Genomic DNA, 13,305 nt, shown 5'->3' with positions numbered 1-13,305 from the left:
CAAATTGGTGTAAACAGGCAGAATATTCAATTTAGAAACATCTGTATATCACTGTTCATATACTTATAAATTATTAACATCCCTTATTACTATTTTTCAATATTTGTCTATATGAATATACATTTAAATGTATATTTCCTTGTGAGACATAACAGAGCTAAATTTCCCATGATTCCTTCTTTTCATTAAAATACGTTTTTCGTCTCTGCCACAGATTGAGATTTATCAAACAAAAATTAATAACAAGGCAACAATGCAGAGAATGAACCAAAAACATCATTGATTCTTTTCCGCATTATGGAAAAAAAGTATTATATCAATGTTCTATTAACTTCTGTGGGTATAAGCAGGTTGTGATTTGGCATGCTTATTCAAAATGCACTCAGCATGTATTGAGATTCCTTTAATTGTTATGTGAATTGTTTGCATATGTGGTTATTATATGTGATTTCATTGTAATTGTATGTACTTGTATCCGAATATGTTTCTATTATGCTTGATTTTGCTGGCCATTCTTGGATGACCTAGCAACTCAAGAATCAAAAGTGTTTTGTGCTGTCTTCTGTAATATGTATACTCTCTGATGTTTTGTCATATCTTGTCAGCTTTTAATTTTATTCTTATCCAACAAGATATCTTTTATATTTGTTGGAAACAAATTTATGCAAAGACAATTTTAGTAAGCTTTGCTCCACACAATTCTTTATGACTTGACATTTTGTGACACTGGACACTGTGGCTGATGTCAACTCTCTCTTTTACAGTTGACCCACCTTCAGACTTGAATTTTAAAATTGTAGATGAAAATACTGTTCATATGTCATGGGCAAGACCAGCTGATCCAATTACGGGTTACAGAATAACAGTGGACCCTACAACGGGTAAGTTTTGAGATGTTGGGGCTTTAGGACAGAGACATCAAAGATGATATAATCCAGTTTTGTCCCTTCCTTTCATTTTATTATGAGGACGCCAAGATTTAGAAAACCTGAGGGATTTAGCCAGTGTCACCAGATGTTTGGTGGACTCTGGTCTCCAGATTTCCAGCCTAGTAGCCAAGATTATATTTTTAGTGTTGAGCTTTATTAACATGATTTGCTGTGCTAAGCTATTGTTATTAAAAATGGACTTTTTTTTTTTTTTACCTGATCAGAATTTGCTGGTAATCTTTGATTTTATAAAATAGAATTCTCACTTCTTGACGTTCTTCTTGAATTACTCAATCTTTCCAACATTTAAAGTGTCAAGTGATGAAGTGCACTGTTATGCCTTACCCAGTGTCCTACACACTTCAGTACTCAGGAAACATTTTGGGGTAATGGTGAGCTGCTCTGGTGGAAGACATGAATTTACTTTGGGGAGGTGGATTCTGTAGATCCTAGGCTTAGATTATCTGAAAAAACAAAAACTCGTTTGGTCGTTCTCAAGAGTTATCTTTAGTGTTCATGATGTTGCCCAAGTGTGGAGAACCAATCCCTGTTGATTAACTTTTAGTTCTAACATGGAGTGGGAAAATAACTATTTCCACTAACACTGGCTGGGTAATAGGAAGTAATATTGATTGGCTGACAGTAGAGATGGATAATGTCAACATAACTTATCACTAGAGCTGTGTTTAAATATTTATGGCCTTTACAAATACCAGTGATTTTAAATGCTGATTTATCAGGGAATTGGGAAGCTGTTATTTTTTTTTTTTAAGTATGATCGGAGAAGTTAATAAAGGGTCAAGAATTTACTTTTTTCTCTTTGAATCTTTTCTCCTGAAATATAATTGCAGTTAACTAATTCATTTATTCTAAAAGCAGAAAAACAGTTGAAAAAGAGTCCCCCCAGTTTTCATATGTTGGAAATTACTGACTCCTGTATTCTCCGAACTAGCACTGGGCCCACGCAGCCCAGCAGGGCCGTGGTGTCTCGTGGCCCTTGGGGCCCTGGCTGGCTCTGTGGGCTCCACATGTAAACCAGGAGCATTTCTCAGGGTTCTATTACACCTGTTACCTCTCTTGATTATTTATGTTTTGATGAAAATTTAATATAATTAAAAATCTTAACAGGCACTTAGACCTGAAGAACTGCTGTGTTTCCTGATTGAGTTGAGAATTAACATAATCTAGAAGGAAGTACATAATTGTCAAAATATAAGTAAATGCTCAGTACATTGTACCTTGAAACATTTGATACCTAGTTAAGTCAATTCAGAGGACCATGGTTGCCATTAATATATGTATCCGTTTGAGTAGGGAGAATGCACTGCTGCCACACAGACTGTTTCCCACTCGAGGTTAATTTTAGCTTATGATGTTTATTTTCCTTGAGTTGATTTTCATCCCCTATTTCTCTTTCTCTGCTTTCCTCCAATGCACAATTTAAAATTAAATTACTTTCTGCTTTATATCTCACTTATAAAAAAATTTTGTTATCTACCATTAGTCTTCAAAAACACTGAGGGATTTTTGGTTTGATATTCTGGTATATCTTTAATCTAGAGGAATCTTTGAGTCCTTAAACAAGTATTGAATATGATTGTAACAAGTAAAGGCAATGCCAGTCCATTTATTGCATTTCTAGAATTCAAAGTTTTGGTTTTGGAAGACAGTAGAAAATAAAGTTTAGATGTTCTGAAAAAAAGTGTATATATTGAATTTTTCAGGTTTTGAGTGTATCTGGGAATTATATTATATTGTGTTATGTTATATGTGAATAATGTTTGTTGCATTCATGTTTTCCTTTCTTTATTTCCAGATGGGCCCACTAAAGAATTTACCCTTGCAGCTGGTACCACTGAAACTTTATTATCAGATCTTATACCTGAAATAGAGTATGTGGTGACAATCACTTCATATGACGAAGTAGAAGAAAGTGTACCAGTTATAGGCCAACTAACAAGTAAGTATACATATAAAGTACTTTTGTACTTTTTATTTTGTGGAAGATTTCTCCAATTTTTAGATTTAATCTGTTGTTATGCTGATTTAATTTATATCAGCATTAATTATTCTTTCTATGATCTTAGTTAGTAGTGGATGTTAACTCATTCCTACTTTATAACCCTGGTCTCTGGAAGCAGCAGGAATGTTATGAATGAAAACTATTAAAAACATTAAACTTTGCCAGGCAACAATGTTAATGTCTTTTTTGAAATATATCTAAAATCTCACTAAAAATAATTTATTTGCAAGGGCAGTACTCTCTGACCAGATGGGCGTGGAGCATACATTTGAAAGGCAATGGTGACAGACAATATATCTATTTTCTTTTTAGGAAGTACTTCTATGAGTTCATTTCCTTTTGTAATAATCACATTTTTACTCAGTTCAAACAGGTGGTCCGACGAAGCCAGGGGAGAAGAAACCTGGAAAAACAGAAATGCAAAGTAAGTATTTCTCTTAGTATTTTTGTTTGGATTTGTAGAAGTCATAAATGTCATATGTTCCAACTATTTGCATAGTTCGATCTTATTCCTGTGTTAATTTCTATAAGCTTTATCTAGAAGAAGTACAGACAATATAATGTGTGACTAAGCAGTTATAATACCTACATTCTGACTTTCTAGCCAATTTTTCATTCTATTTACTAAATATTCTTTTTACTGGAAGTGTCTTGAATTTGTGTGAGTCCAAACATCACTGTGGTGGGGGAATGAGAAAGCCCATCGCAGGACTCGACTCTTTTCTCAGAGACAGACCAAGAGAGGAGGTGTTGGCTTAGGGACATCTGACAAATATAAGATGGAGCCTGCTCGAGAGGCCCTCACAGTGCTGGAGGAAATTCGGTTGCCATGAAAATATACTCCCAAATCTGAGTGTGTTTTGTGCTCATCTCGGGGGTGTTTACATGGCCTCAGTTGAAGGCAGCGGTAACCGTTTCCAGAGTCTCTGTGAGACATCTCTGGTAATGTTTAGGTCTTAATGTACCTGAAGAACATGACATATTTTCCAGGGATGTTGGGGCGGTGGCATCTGGGAATCAGTGGGGTGAGAGATTGGAGTCAAGGCTTCTGAAGTTGGAAACAGCTCCCCAGGTCATTCTGACAGGTTCCTGCACCTCCACCATATTACCTCAGCCCCACAAAAAATGATGGGGGCAAATAATAATTAAAAAAAAGCATGAGAAACACTGTTTTACAATGTTCTTTATGGCATACATTTAGGAGCCAGACCCCAAACAAAGTAAGGTACACAGTGATTCGTGGTGCATTTGTAATCAAATGGAAGTCATTTTAGTTGGTTGGTCTAGGTTTTGCAGTTTCTAGCTCCTTATCCTGCTTTGTCTGACTTACTGGGATGGACCTTTAAGGAATTTTTTGGACTTCTAATTTTGCCACTTTGTAAAAGTTGGATTTATGACCCAGGATGACAATAAAAAGATTATGAACACAAAGTCCCCTTTATCTGGAATTTTTTCCTCCAGATCACTGTTTATCGTTCTCTCTTATGTCTAATAATCTGAAATGAAGTTTATAGTATGCAGTTATAATCCTAATAGTTTCCCAAACCCTCGACGTTTATTCTAAATCAAAGCATTATGCCAAATATTGACTTTTCAATAAACTGAAATTGACCCATTAAGTAGTGTGCAAAAATTACTTAGGCAAGCAACTTGTATTTGGCTTGCAAAATTTTCCAGGACCTTTCCTCCTCTTCCTAGCCAAATACTTCTTTTATTATCTACCAACTGACTTCAAAGACAAAAACATCTTCAGAAAATTCACTCAGTGCTGCCTTACGAGTACAGATTTTCATGAAAACCAACCTGTTCCCCATGACCACAGAAGGGAGGAAAGATGTTAGATTTAGTTATAAAAGCCAATCTTTGTATTTTAGTAATTTAAGGATACCACATGTATTTTTAGTTTTGAATCAAAATGTTTTTTCTCCTTCTTTGTTTAGTAAAAGTAGGTTTTGTCAAATTTAAATACATTGATAGCTGGGACAACAAGATATTCTGGCTATCTTGCATCATATTTATGCTTGTCTTCACTGTTTTAGACTCCATTAACCTTCTATTCTAACCCACTGCAAACTTTAGACAATGATATTGTAAAATGCAGGAGAATGTTAGAAGATTTGCTCTTTTCTTCCACTCAACTGCATTTGCTTGAATGGTACAGCCATTGTTTTGTATTTATTTACTACTAAATACCAAGAAATGAAAACACTTTGGTTATATTTTTTTTGTATGTCTCTCAGATGTTTTATATAACTTTTACTTGGATAAAAGAGTGAGGATATAGTTTATAAAAACAGATAGGTTGATAGCATGAACACCTGGGCCACATGGCTTTTGGAGAGTAGGTCATGTGTCTGTTTATCTCTTCTTGCACAAGGTCTTATATAGCAATTTGAAGACATGTAGTTCCATAAATGCATCTTCACGAAGGCACTGAAAATGCTTCTACGTGTGCTGATAAAATTTTATATTCTTTTGTGCATGTCAGTTGTGGGTGAAAAACAATGAACAAAATGATTTAAGGAGCCAACATTTTTGCAATGTTAGTTTGTCTTCCTTAATGATGGATAGATTTAATAATGTGTTCTTAAAATGTATCAAATGTATTTCAGAATGCTCTGTCAGTGCCTGGACTGATTTAGTGTTTCTCGTGGATGGCTCTTGGAGTGTGGGAAGAAATAATTTCAAGTACATTCTAGACTTTATTGCTGCTCTTGTGTCTGCTTTTGATATTGGAGAAGAGAAGACAAGGGTTGGAGTTGTTCAGTACAGCTCTGATACCAGGACTGAATTTAACTTGAGTCAGTACTACCAAAGGGACGAGCTTCTTGCTGCAATTAAAAAGATCCCGTACAAAGGTGGCAACACAATGACAGGTATGTTTTACAAATTTTGTTTTTAAAATAAGTGAAATACCTTATGAAATACCTTCTTTGGGAAAGAAATTAAGCATTGCACAATTATCATATGTTAAGTAATTTTGAAATTAATCACATGTTTTTGGACTTTGGCAAAATTGCGTGGTGCAGGGCAAGTGAACGTGCTTCTCTTTTGCTGCAGGGGACGCCATTGATTACTTAATTCAAAACACGTTCACGGAGTCTGCTGGAGCGAGAGTTGGCTTTCCTAAAGTAGCGATTGTTATTACGGATGGCAAATCTCAGGACGAAGTGGAAATTCCAGCAAGAGAGCTTCGCAGTATTGGGGTTGAAGTTTTCTCTTTGGGTAGGTGAAGTTTGGTTATTTTCATTTTAGAACACGTCAATACTTAATGCTTAGGAAGATGAAGGGGTGATTCCTCAGGGAAGGATGCTATAGAAGTGTTTTCTGCATTTATAGTGCATTGTTGAGCCAAATCATCTTCGAGTAAAAATTTCGCTTATCTATTTCTCTCATGTAACTCCCTTCGAGTGTGCATTAAGTGAGGTGGTATTCACATTCTTTGCCGGCCCTCTACTTTTCAAAGAATGCTGGGCCAATGATTCTAATAAAGATCCTCCTTGTATTATCATTAAGTGTTTTTTATGTGTTTCCTATATTATCTAATACTTGAAGAATTCAGAGGGCTCTGGCTCATTCAGGACTCTGGAAGAAAAAAGTATTATCTTTACAGATGGCAGAGACAAATGATGGCATGGTTGGGATGAGAGCCCACTCTGTTTTACTAACCATTCGTTTTCCTCTTTGGCTGGCCACTTTATGTGAAATTATAAAATGCCTTTGTCATTTGAACAGTTGCACATTCGTTATGAAGCAAAGCAATTCCGATTTATGACTGAATAAGGATTTAAAAATGTCTTCACTTGTGAAAGACTAAGAAAGCAAAGAACTTCCCCAATTTAGCATCTTTCCCTTTTCAATATATCCTTGTCCTTTTTTTTAAGGCATTAAAGCTGCAGATGCAAAAGAACTCAAACAAATTGCCTCCACACCTTCACTAAATCATGTTTTCAACGTGGCCAACTTTGATGCAATTGTGGATATTCAGAATGAGATCATCTCCCAGGTGTGCTCAGGTGTTGATGAACAACTTGGTGAATTGGTTAGTGGAGAAGAAGGTAAATGAATTGTTGAGTGTTCCCATGTGTTAGCTTTTTCCATTATTTGATAGCATTTACAGCTTTACAGGTATCTTAGGAGTAGGCACATTGACTCAAACATACCCTCCGCTGATTCTCCAATTTTATGCTCCATTTGTATTATTTTTCAGTAACTCAGCTTGTTGATTTCATTTGTATTGTTTTTTCTTCCCCACTGGAACATTAAATAAAATATTTACATCATTGTAAAGTTCTTAAAAAACTTTTTTGGACAAGTTTTACTTGCTGTTTTTCTCTAAGACCATTTTATGCAGGTTGCGGGTCCATAATTATGCTATTCAGGTACTTGCTTTAATTATCTTATACTCTGATTTAAATGTTGGCAGTCTGGGGAATGTTTATTTTAGAATTCTACAACTTAAACTAACAACACTATTAAATGGCAAAGGAAAGGGTTTTCCATCATCATACTCCGAATAATGTTTTCAAAGCTTTTAAGAATATTTCAAAATCAGTCAATTTGATCCTCCCACTTCTGGAAAATTTTCCCATTTTTTAATCAGTTATTGCTTCTAAATACGTGAGAGAAAGAAAAGACGTTTCAGGAGACATTTCATAAGCATCTTTTGGGGCATTAACAAGTCACAACTTCCGTGACCGTTCTCCTCTTGGTCTGAGAACTGACGAGTGGTCAGAAGTTATGCAAGCTACATCTTCCACCACATGCACTCTTCCATCTCCAAACCCCAAGCGCTTGGCAACGTTCACTGGCCCTGACTCTGTCTCAGAACTCCTTCTCATTACTTCATGGGCTCTGAATCTTTTTCTTTGTTTTACTGCCTGATGTGTGAATTTTTTGCTTTGTATTATTACAAAATCCATCCCCTGCCCCACTTTTCTCTGGTTAACCTCTCTTTACTCAATCTTCTAAAACATTCTGATTCTCCCTCATCTTCACTGGGGTGATATTTGAGGACAGGCCGGGCTCTGGTTCTGCCTCCGTGTGGACTCCCCCTGTGCGTGGCGCGGGGCTGCACTGCACATGCTCACACGGTCCTTCATGCCTGCTCTCTCTGGCTGGCATTCGCTGCGACTTCTGTGCCCTGTACTGTCTCCGAATCACTCAAAGGTTTGGCCAGACTTCCAGCTGGCACCTCTCTTGCTTCCCTTTCACTGCTTCTTACTTCTTTAGGCATCATTTTTATGCACTGCGTCTGATTGCCTTTTTGAGCAACGATGAGTAAACTTGGACTTGTTTTCTCATCCACTTCTTGCAGGCTGACATAAAAAATTAGAACTATATTTTCTGGGAAATTGATTCCATTGAAAAATGTAAAATTTTGAAGATTTGGCCTGAAGTATCTTGAAATAATTTATTATCTGTTGAGTACATGACTATGTTCTACATCGAGTAAGGATAGAAATTTTTTAGATTTCAATATTTGCTTGTCAATATGCACATTGTAAACCATTGCTTCACATCTCTTTGGTGGCATTATAAACATAGTTGAACTTTTTTTCTTACCTTGAAATAAGCGGGAATAAAATTGTTAAAATTATAAGAATCTGTCATTTTGGAACTGCTGAATTCTTTATAATTCTTGGCATATTATTGAGTGTCTTTTAAAGACTACATTTTTATTCTTATGGTATTATTAAAAGAGAAAAGCTTTCTCAAAAATTGAGTAAGTCATTGATTTAACAAATATTTATCAAGTGCCTACTTTGGTACCTGAGAATAAAGGCAATGAGTAAAATACCAAAACCAGAATGGAGATCTTGGTCCCAGGGAAGAATTAGGCATCAGATGTCCTACATTAATTTCTTCCAAAGACGTTTTTTTCCCCTAAACTCCTCAGCTCCCTGACTAAAAATCAGGCACCAAGTCTCTTTTGGTTTGATGGGTCCAGGTGGAAGTGGGAGGTTGGGGTTGGACAACTCTTCCCGATGCATTCATGATTAATTTGAGTAAGGAGAATTGAAGCTTCAAATCTGAAGACCTAATTAATAGGGTTGTATCTCACTGTACTTGGTCACTGTTCTTCTTGTTACTTTTTAGTTATTGAACCTCCTTCAAATTTGATTGCCATGGAAGTCTCATCAAAATACATTAAATTAAGCTGGAATCCGTCTCCTAGCTCAGTGACTGGCTATAAAATCCTCCTTACACCAATGACCACTGGAAGCCGACAGCATGCTCTGAGTGTGGGGCCTCAGACGACCACACTCAGTGTTCGTGATCTCTCAGCAGATACAGAATACCAGATCAGTGTTTTCGCCTTGAAGGGCCTGACGTCCAGTGAACCCGTGTCAATAATGGAGAAGACTCAGCCAATGAAAGTTCAAGTGGGTAAGTTAATAGGTGTATCATTGGGTTTGGAATATGTGAAGGTCCATTTGACAGTATGCCTTACTGGTTCAGATTTAGTTTTAAACAAAATATGTGCAATAGTTTTCTTTTAAAGGAGCATGCTTACTAAGAAAACCACATAGCTGTATTTTAATGATTAATTCATATTTGTTGAACTTTAATGGATTTTCTTTCTTTTTACAGAATGCTCACGTGGTGTGGATATAAAAGCTGACATTGTGTTTTTGGTTGATGGTTCCTATAGCATTGGGATTGCAAACTTTGTTAAAGTTAGAGCCTTTTTGGAAGTTCTTGTAAAAAGTTTTGAGATTTCACCAAATAGGGTACAGATAAGTCTTGTCCAGTACAGCCGGGATCCTCATACTGAGTTCACTTTGAAAAAATTCACCAAAGTTGATGATATAATTGAAGCAATAAACACCTTCCCCTACAGAGGAGGATCTACAAACACTGGGAAAGCAATGACTTATGTCAGAGAGAAAATATTTGTGCCTAGCAAGGGTTCAAGGAGCAATGTACCAAAGGTCATGATTCTTATCACTGACGGGAAATCTTCAGATGCTTTCAGAGATCCTGCTATAAAACTAAGGAATTCGGATGTGGACATCTTTGCGGTGGGTGTGAAAGATGCCGTTCGCTCAGAGTTAGAAGCTATTGCTTCTCCTCCTGCTGAGACTCATGTGTTCACAGTGGAAGATTTTGATGCTTTTCAGAGGATATCTTTTGAACTCACACAATCTATCTGCCTTAGAATTGAGCAAGAATTGGCAGCTATAAAGAAAAAAGGTTTGTAGACTTTGTAGAGTAAGTTATCTCTATGAACAAAGCAGTTTTAGTTCTAAAATTGTGGATAGTATGCTTCTTTAGTTCTATTTATATGCAGGAAAAAGGAACTTACCTATGTTACTGAAAACTATTAAACTTAGTTTATTTAACTCTGAGATATGACTTTCTCCCAAATGTTTTTGCTTTATAGTATAAGATGTTTCTGATGCTAGATTCTCAAGCAGGGCTAGGAACCAGCTTTATCACACCTATTTGTCATATCCAATTCAACAACCATTAATTGAGTGTCTACTATGTGCTGGATGCTGAGCCAGGTCCTTTGAATAAAAATGACTAGGACATAGTCTTGGACCTTTGAATTCTACTATGCATTCCCTTACCTGTACCATTTTTGGCATTATTCCTTATATTTGGAATTCCCTATCCCTCTTTGTTTCATTTGTTCTAATTCTGTTTTTCAGCATCGAGTTACACGTCTCATCTCTTTCATCAAGCCTTCCTTAATTGTTCAAGTGCTATAAGACATTACTTTCAGTCATTTGGCTTTCATATGTACTGCTTCATTTTGTTAATAACTTCACACTCTCGTATCTCTCCAATTTGATTGTATGTCCCCTAAGGACAGGCAGTGTGCCTTAAACATTGTCTCTTCCTATATTTTAGTGTGATAAATATTATTTTTTGAGGAAAAATTCCTTAGTTATTACTTTGAAATATCTGTCTACCACCAAAGGTTAATATCTGATTGCCAGGGATGAGGGAAACATTTTGATGGTTCATTTTAGGTCTGTTACTGTTTAAAATCCCGATTGTGGGCAGGACCATTCCACTACTGCTTTGTCTTAAAAAGCTCAAAAGTCAAACCAATTTTAATTAGTGATTTATACAACATAACTTAGTATTAAATGGTCAAGACAAATGATCAGGACTTCCTTGTAGGGCAGTAAGTGAGAGGTCTTCTCTGCATAATCACGTGTGGAATATTTACTCAGTACATTGGTTTCAGTGATCACTCTCCCAAACGAACGTAAGCCATTTCAGAACGTGTAGTCATTAGTTCCATTTTTGCTTTATAGATTTAAAAATTTTAAACTATGTCCTTCTTTTTTTTTTTTTAATAGCTTATGTGCCTCCAAAGGATCTCAGTTTTTCTGAGGTGACTTCTTATAGTTTCAAAACCAGCTGGTCTCCTGCTGGAGAAAATGTTTTTTCATATCACATCACCTACAAGGAAGCTACTGGGGATGCTGAGGTCACGGTGGTGGAGCCAGCATCAAGCAGCAGTGTCGTTCTCAGCAACCTGAAGCCAGAGACCCTGTACTTGGTCAACGTGACTGCGGAGTACGAGGATGGCTTCAGCATCCACATAGCTGGAGAGGAGACCACTGAAGAAGGTGTGATGGGGCTTCTGCCGCTGTGTCCAGAAACTAGCCATTTATCGTAGAACACAGTTACCCTTTGACATAACCATCTGCTTTATAGTTTAGAATTGTGAATGCCTTTGTAAGATTTAGCATCTTTAAATGATAATTATTCATAAATCTTTTTAAAAAGAGAAAAAACTTTTAAGTAAAAAATTTTAGATTTGTTTTGATAACTTTGAGGTTAGCAGACATAGAGAAGAGGAATTAACTCTTGAAATATTGCTTATCTAGCATTTTCTGTCTCACGTTTCAACAGGGTCATGTTCAAACAATTCTGAAACTGCCTTACTTTATCTATGGATATGATGGCAAATATATACTACCAATTTTTTTTCTTTTTTAAAATTGTGGTAAAATATATGTAACATAAAATTTACCATTTTAACCACTTTAAAGTGTACATTTCAGTAGCATTTCATACATTCATATTGTTATGCTACCATCACCACATCCATCTCCAGAACTTTTTTCATCTTGCAAAACTGAAACTCTGTACCCATTAAACACTAACTCTCCATTCCCTGCTTTCCCCAGCCCCTGACAACCACCATTCTGTTGTTTCTATGAATTTGACTACCCCATGTACCTCATATGAGTGGAATCATACAGTATTTGTCCTTTTGTGACTGGCTTATTTCACTTAGCATAATGTTCTCAAGGTTCTTCCGTGTTGTAGCATGTGTCAGAATTTCCTTTCTTTTTATGGCTAAATGATATTCCATTGTGCGTGTATACCACATTTGTTTATCCATTCACCCATGGATGGACACTTGAATTGCTTCCACCTTTTAGCTATTGTAAATAATCCTGCTAAGAACATGGATGTACAAATTTTATGAAATATTTTAGGCAGTATTTGTTTAGATGTGTCCTCTTTACTGGATAGAATTGAATACTTTCTGATGTATTTCACTACATTTGACATTTAAAGGGTACTGATGAACCTGGTTAGGAGAAGACTAAGACCAGACAATTACTCTTTAAGATAAATATAGTGAATATTGCAAGAGATGTCAATTGTCCTTCTCTGTCTTTACTGGGGATAGGAGAAGAGGCTGAAACAGTGGCATGAGGAATGTAAGATAGTTACAAAGAAGTATTTGCTGACAGAGAAGGCACAGGTTGGCATACCTTGCTGATAAAAGCTAGAGAGCCTTTTTTTTTTCTGAAAGACCTTTCAAATAAGGTTGATTTTTTTCTTTTGTGCGTGGTTTAGGTATATTTCTACCTGAAGGACAGCAAATAAGCTAAATGGCCGAAGGTGTCTTCTTGTCTTAGGATTTTTGTGATTGTATAACGTAGAAATCCATACTTAGATGTTTCTGATTTTCTGGTGATTTCTCTGTAATGCCCATGTTGCTGCTTGAGAAGCCTGGCCTTTTTTCTTCAGCACTTTGGGATGGGGATGGGGTATGTCTCAAGAAGAGATTTAATCTAAAGGGTGTTTGGGTAGAGACAACTGCATTCATATACCTCTAGTTTTTGGTCATTGGGATACCACAATAGAATTTGGGAATGCCTTTCCAATTCTATTGTCTGTAGTGAAATCTGAGATTTAAGCTTTCTTTAGTCAATAAGGAAGTTTCTGATTCAATAGCTTCCTTAAACTAACAATTATGGAGCTTCTGCAGTGTGTCAGGTACTATGATAATTGTTTCCCATGGATTATCAGATTTAACCACTTCCATAATCATATAAGTAGTTGCATTTTTACTGTTGGGTAATCTGAGGT

At 36.3% G+C, this 13,305-nt stretch overlaps 1 protein-coding gene across 3 annotated transcripts in view; it reads left to right on the top strand.

Annotated features, from left to right (window-relative positions):
- The window catches only part of COL12A1 (collagen type XII alpha 1 chain), a 114,372-nt gene that overhangs the window by 15,282 nt on the left and 85,785 nt on the right, over nt 1-13,305 (top strand). For all 3 annotated transcript variants that reach the window (XM_087443785.1, XM_087443784.1, XM_087443783.1), the window contains 9 exons: nt 765-881; nt 2,746-2,889; nt 3,317-3,376; nt 5,565-5,828; nt 6,013-6,177; nt 6,837-7,010; nt 9,052-9,342; nt 9,547-10,149; nt 11,271-11,543. In XM_087443785.1, coding sequence (XP_087299911.1) covers nt 765-881; nt 2,746-2,889; nt 3,317-3,376; nt 5,565-5,828; nt 6,013-6,177; nt 6,837-7,010; nt 9,052-9,342; nt 9,547-10,149; nt 11,271-11,543 — 2,091 coding nt within the window. The remainder of the gene's footprint in view (nt 1-764; nt 882-2,745; nt 2,890-3,316; nt 3,377-5,564; nt 5,829-6,012; nt 6,178-6,836; nt 7,011-9,051; nt 9,343-9,546; nt 10,150-11,270; nt 11,544-13,305) is intronic.

This window comes from Ceratotherium simum, chromosome 19 (assembly GCF_057802395.1).
Source record: "Ceratotherium simum simum isolate JZ-2026a chromosome 19, ASM5780239v1, whole genome shotgun sequence".
In the NCBI taxonomy this organism is placed as follows: Eukaryota; Metazoa; Chordata; class Mammalia; order Perissodactyla; family Rhinocerotidae; genus Ceratotherium; species Ceratotherium simum.
Note: the sequence above shows the minus strand (reverse complement) of the source record. Positions and strands in the feature narration are given on the sequence as shown.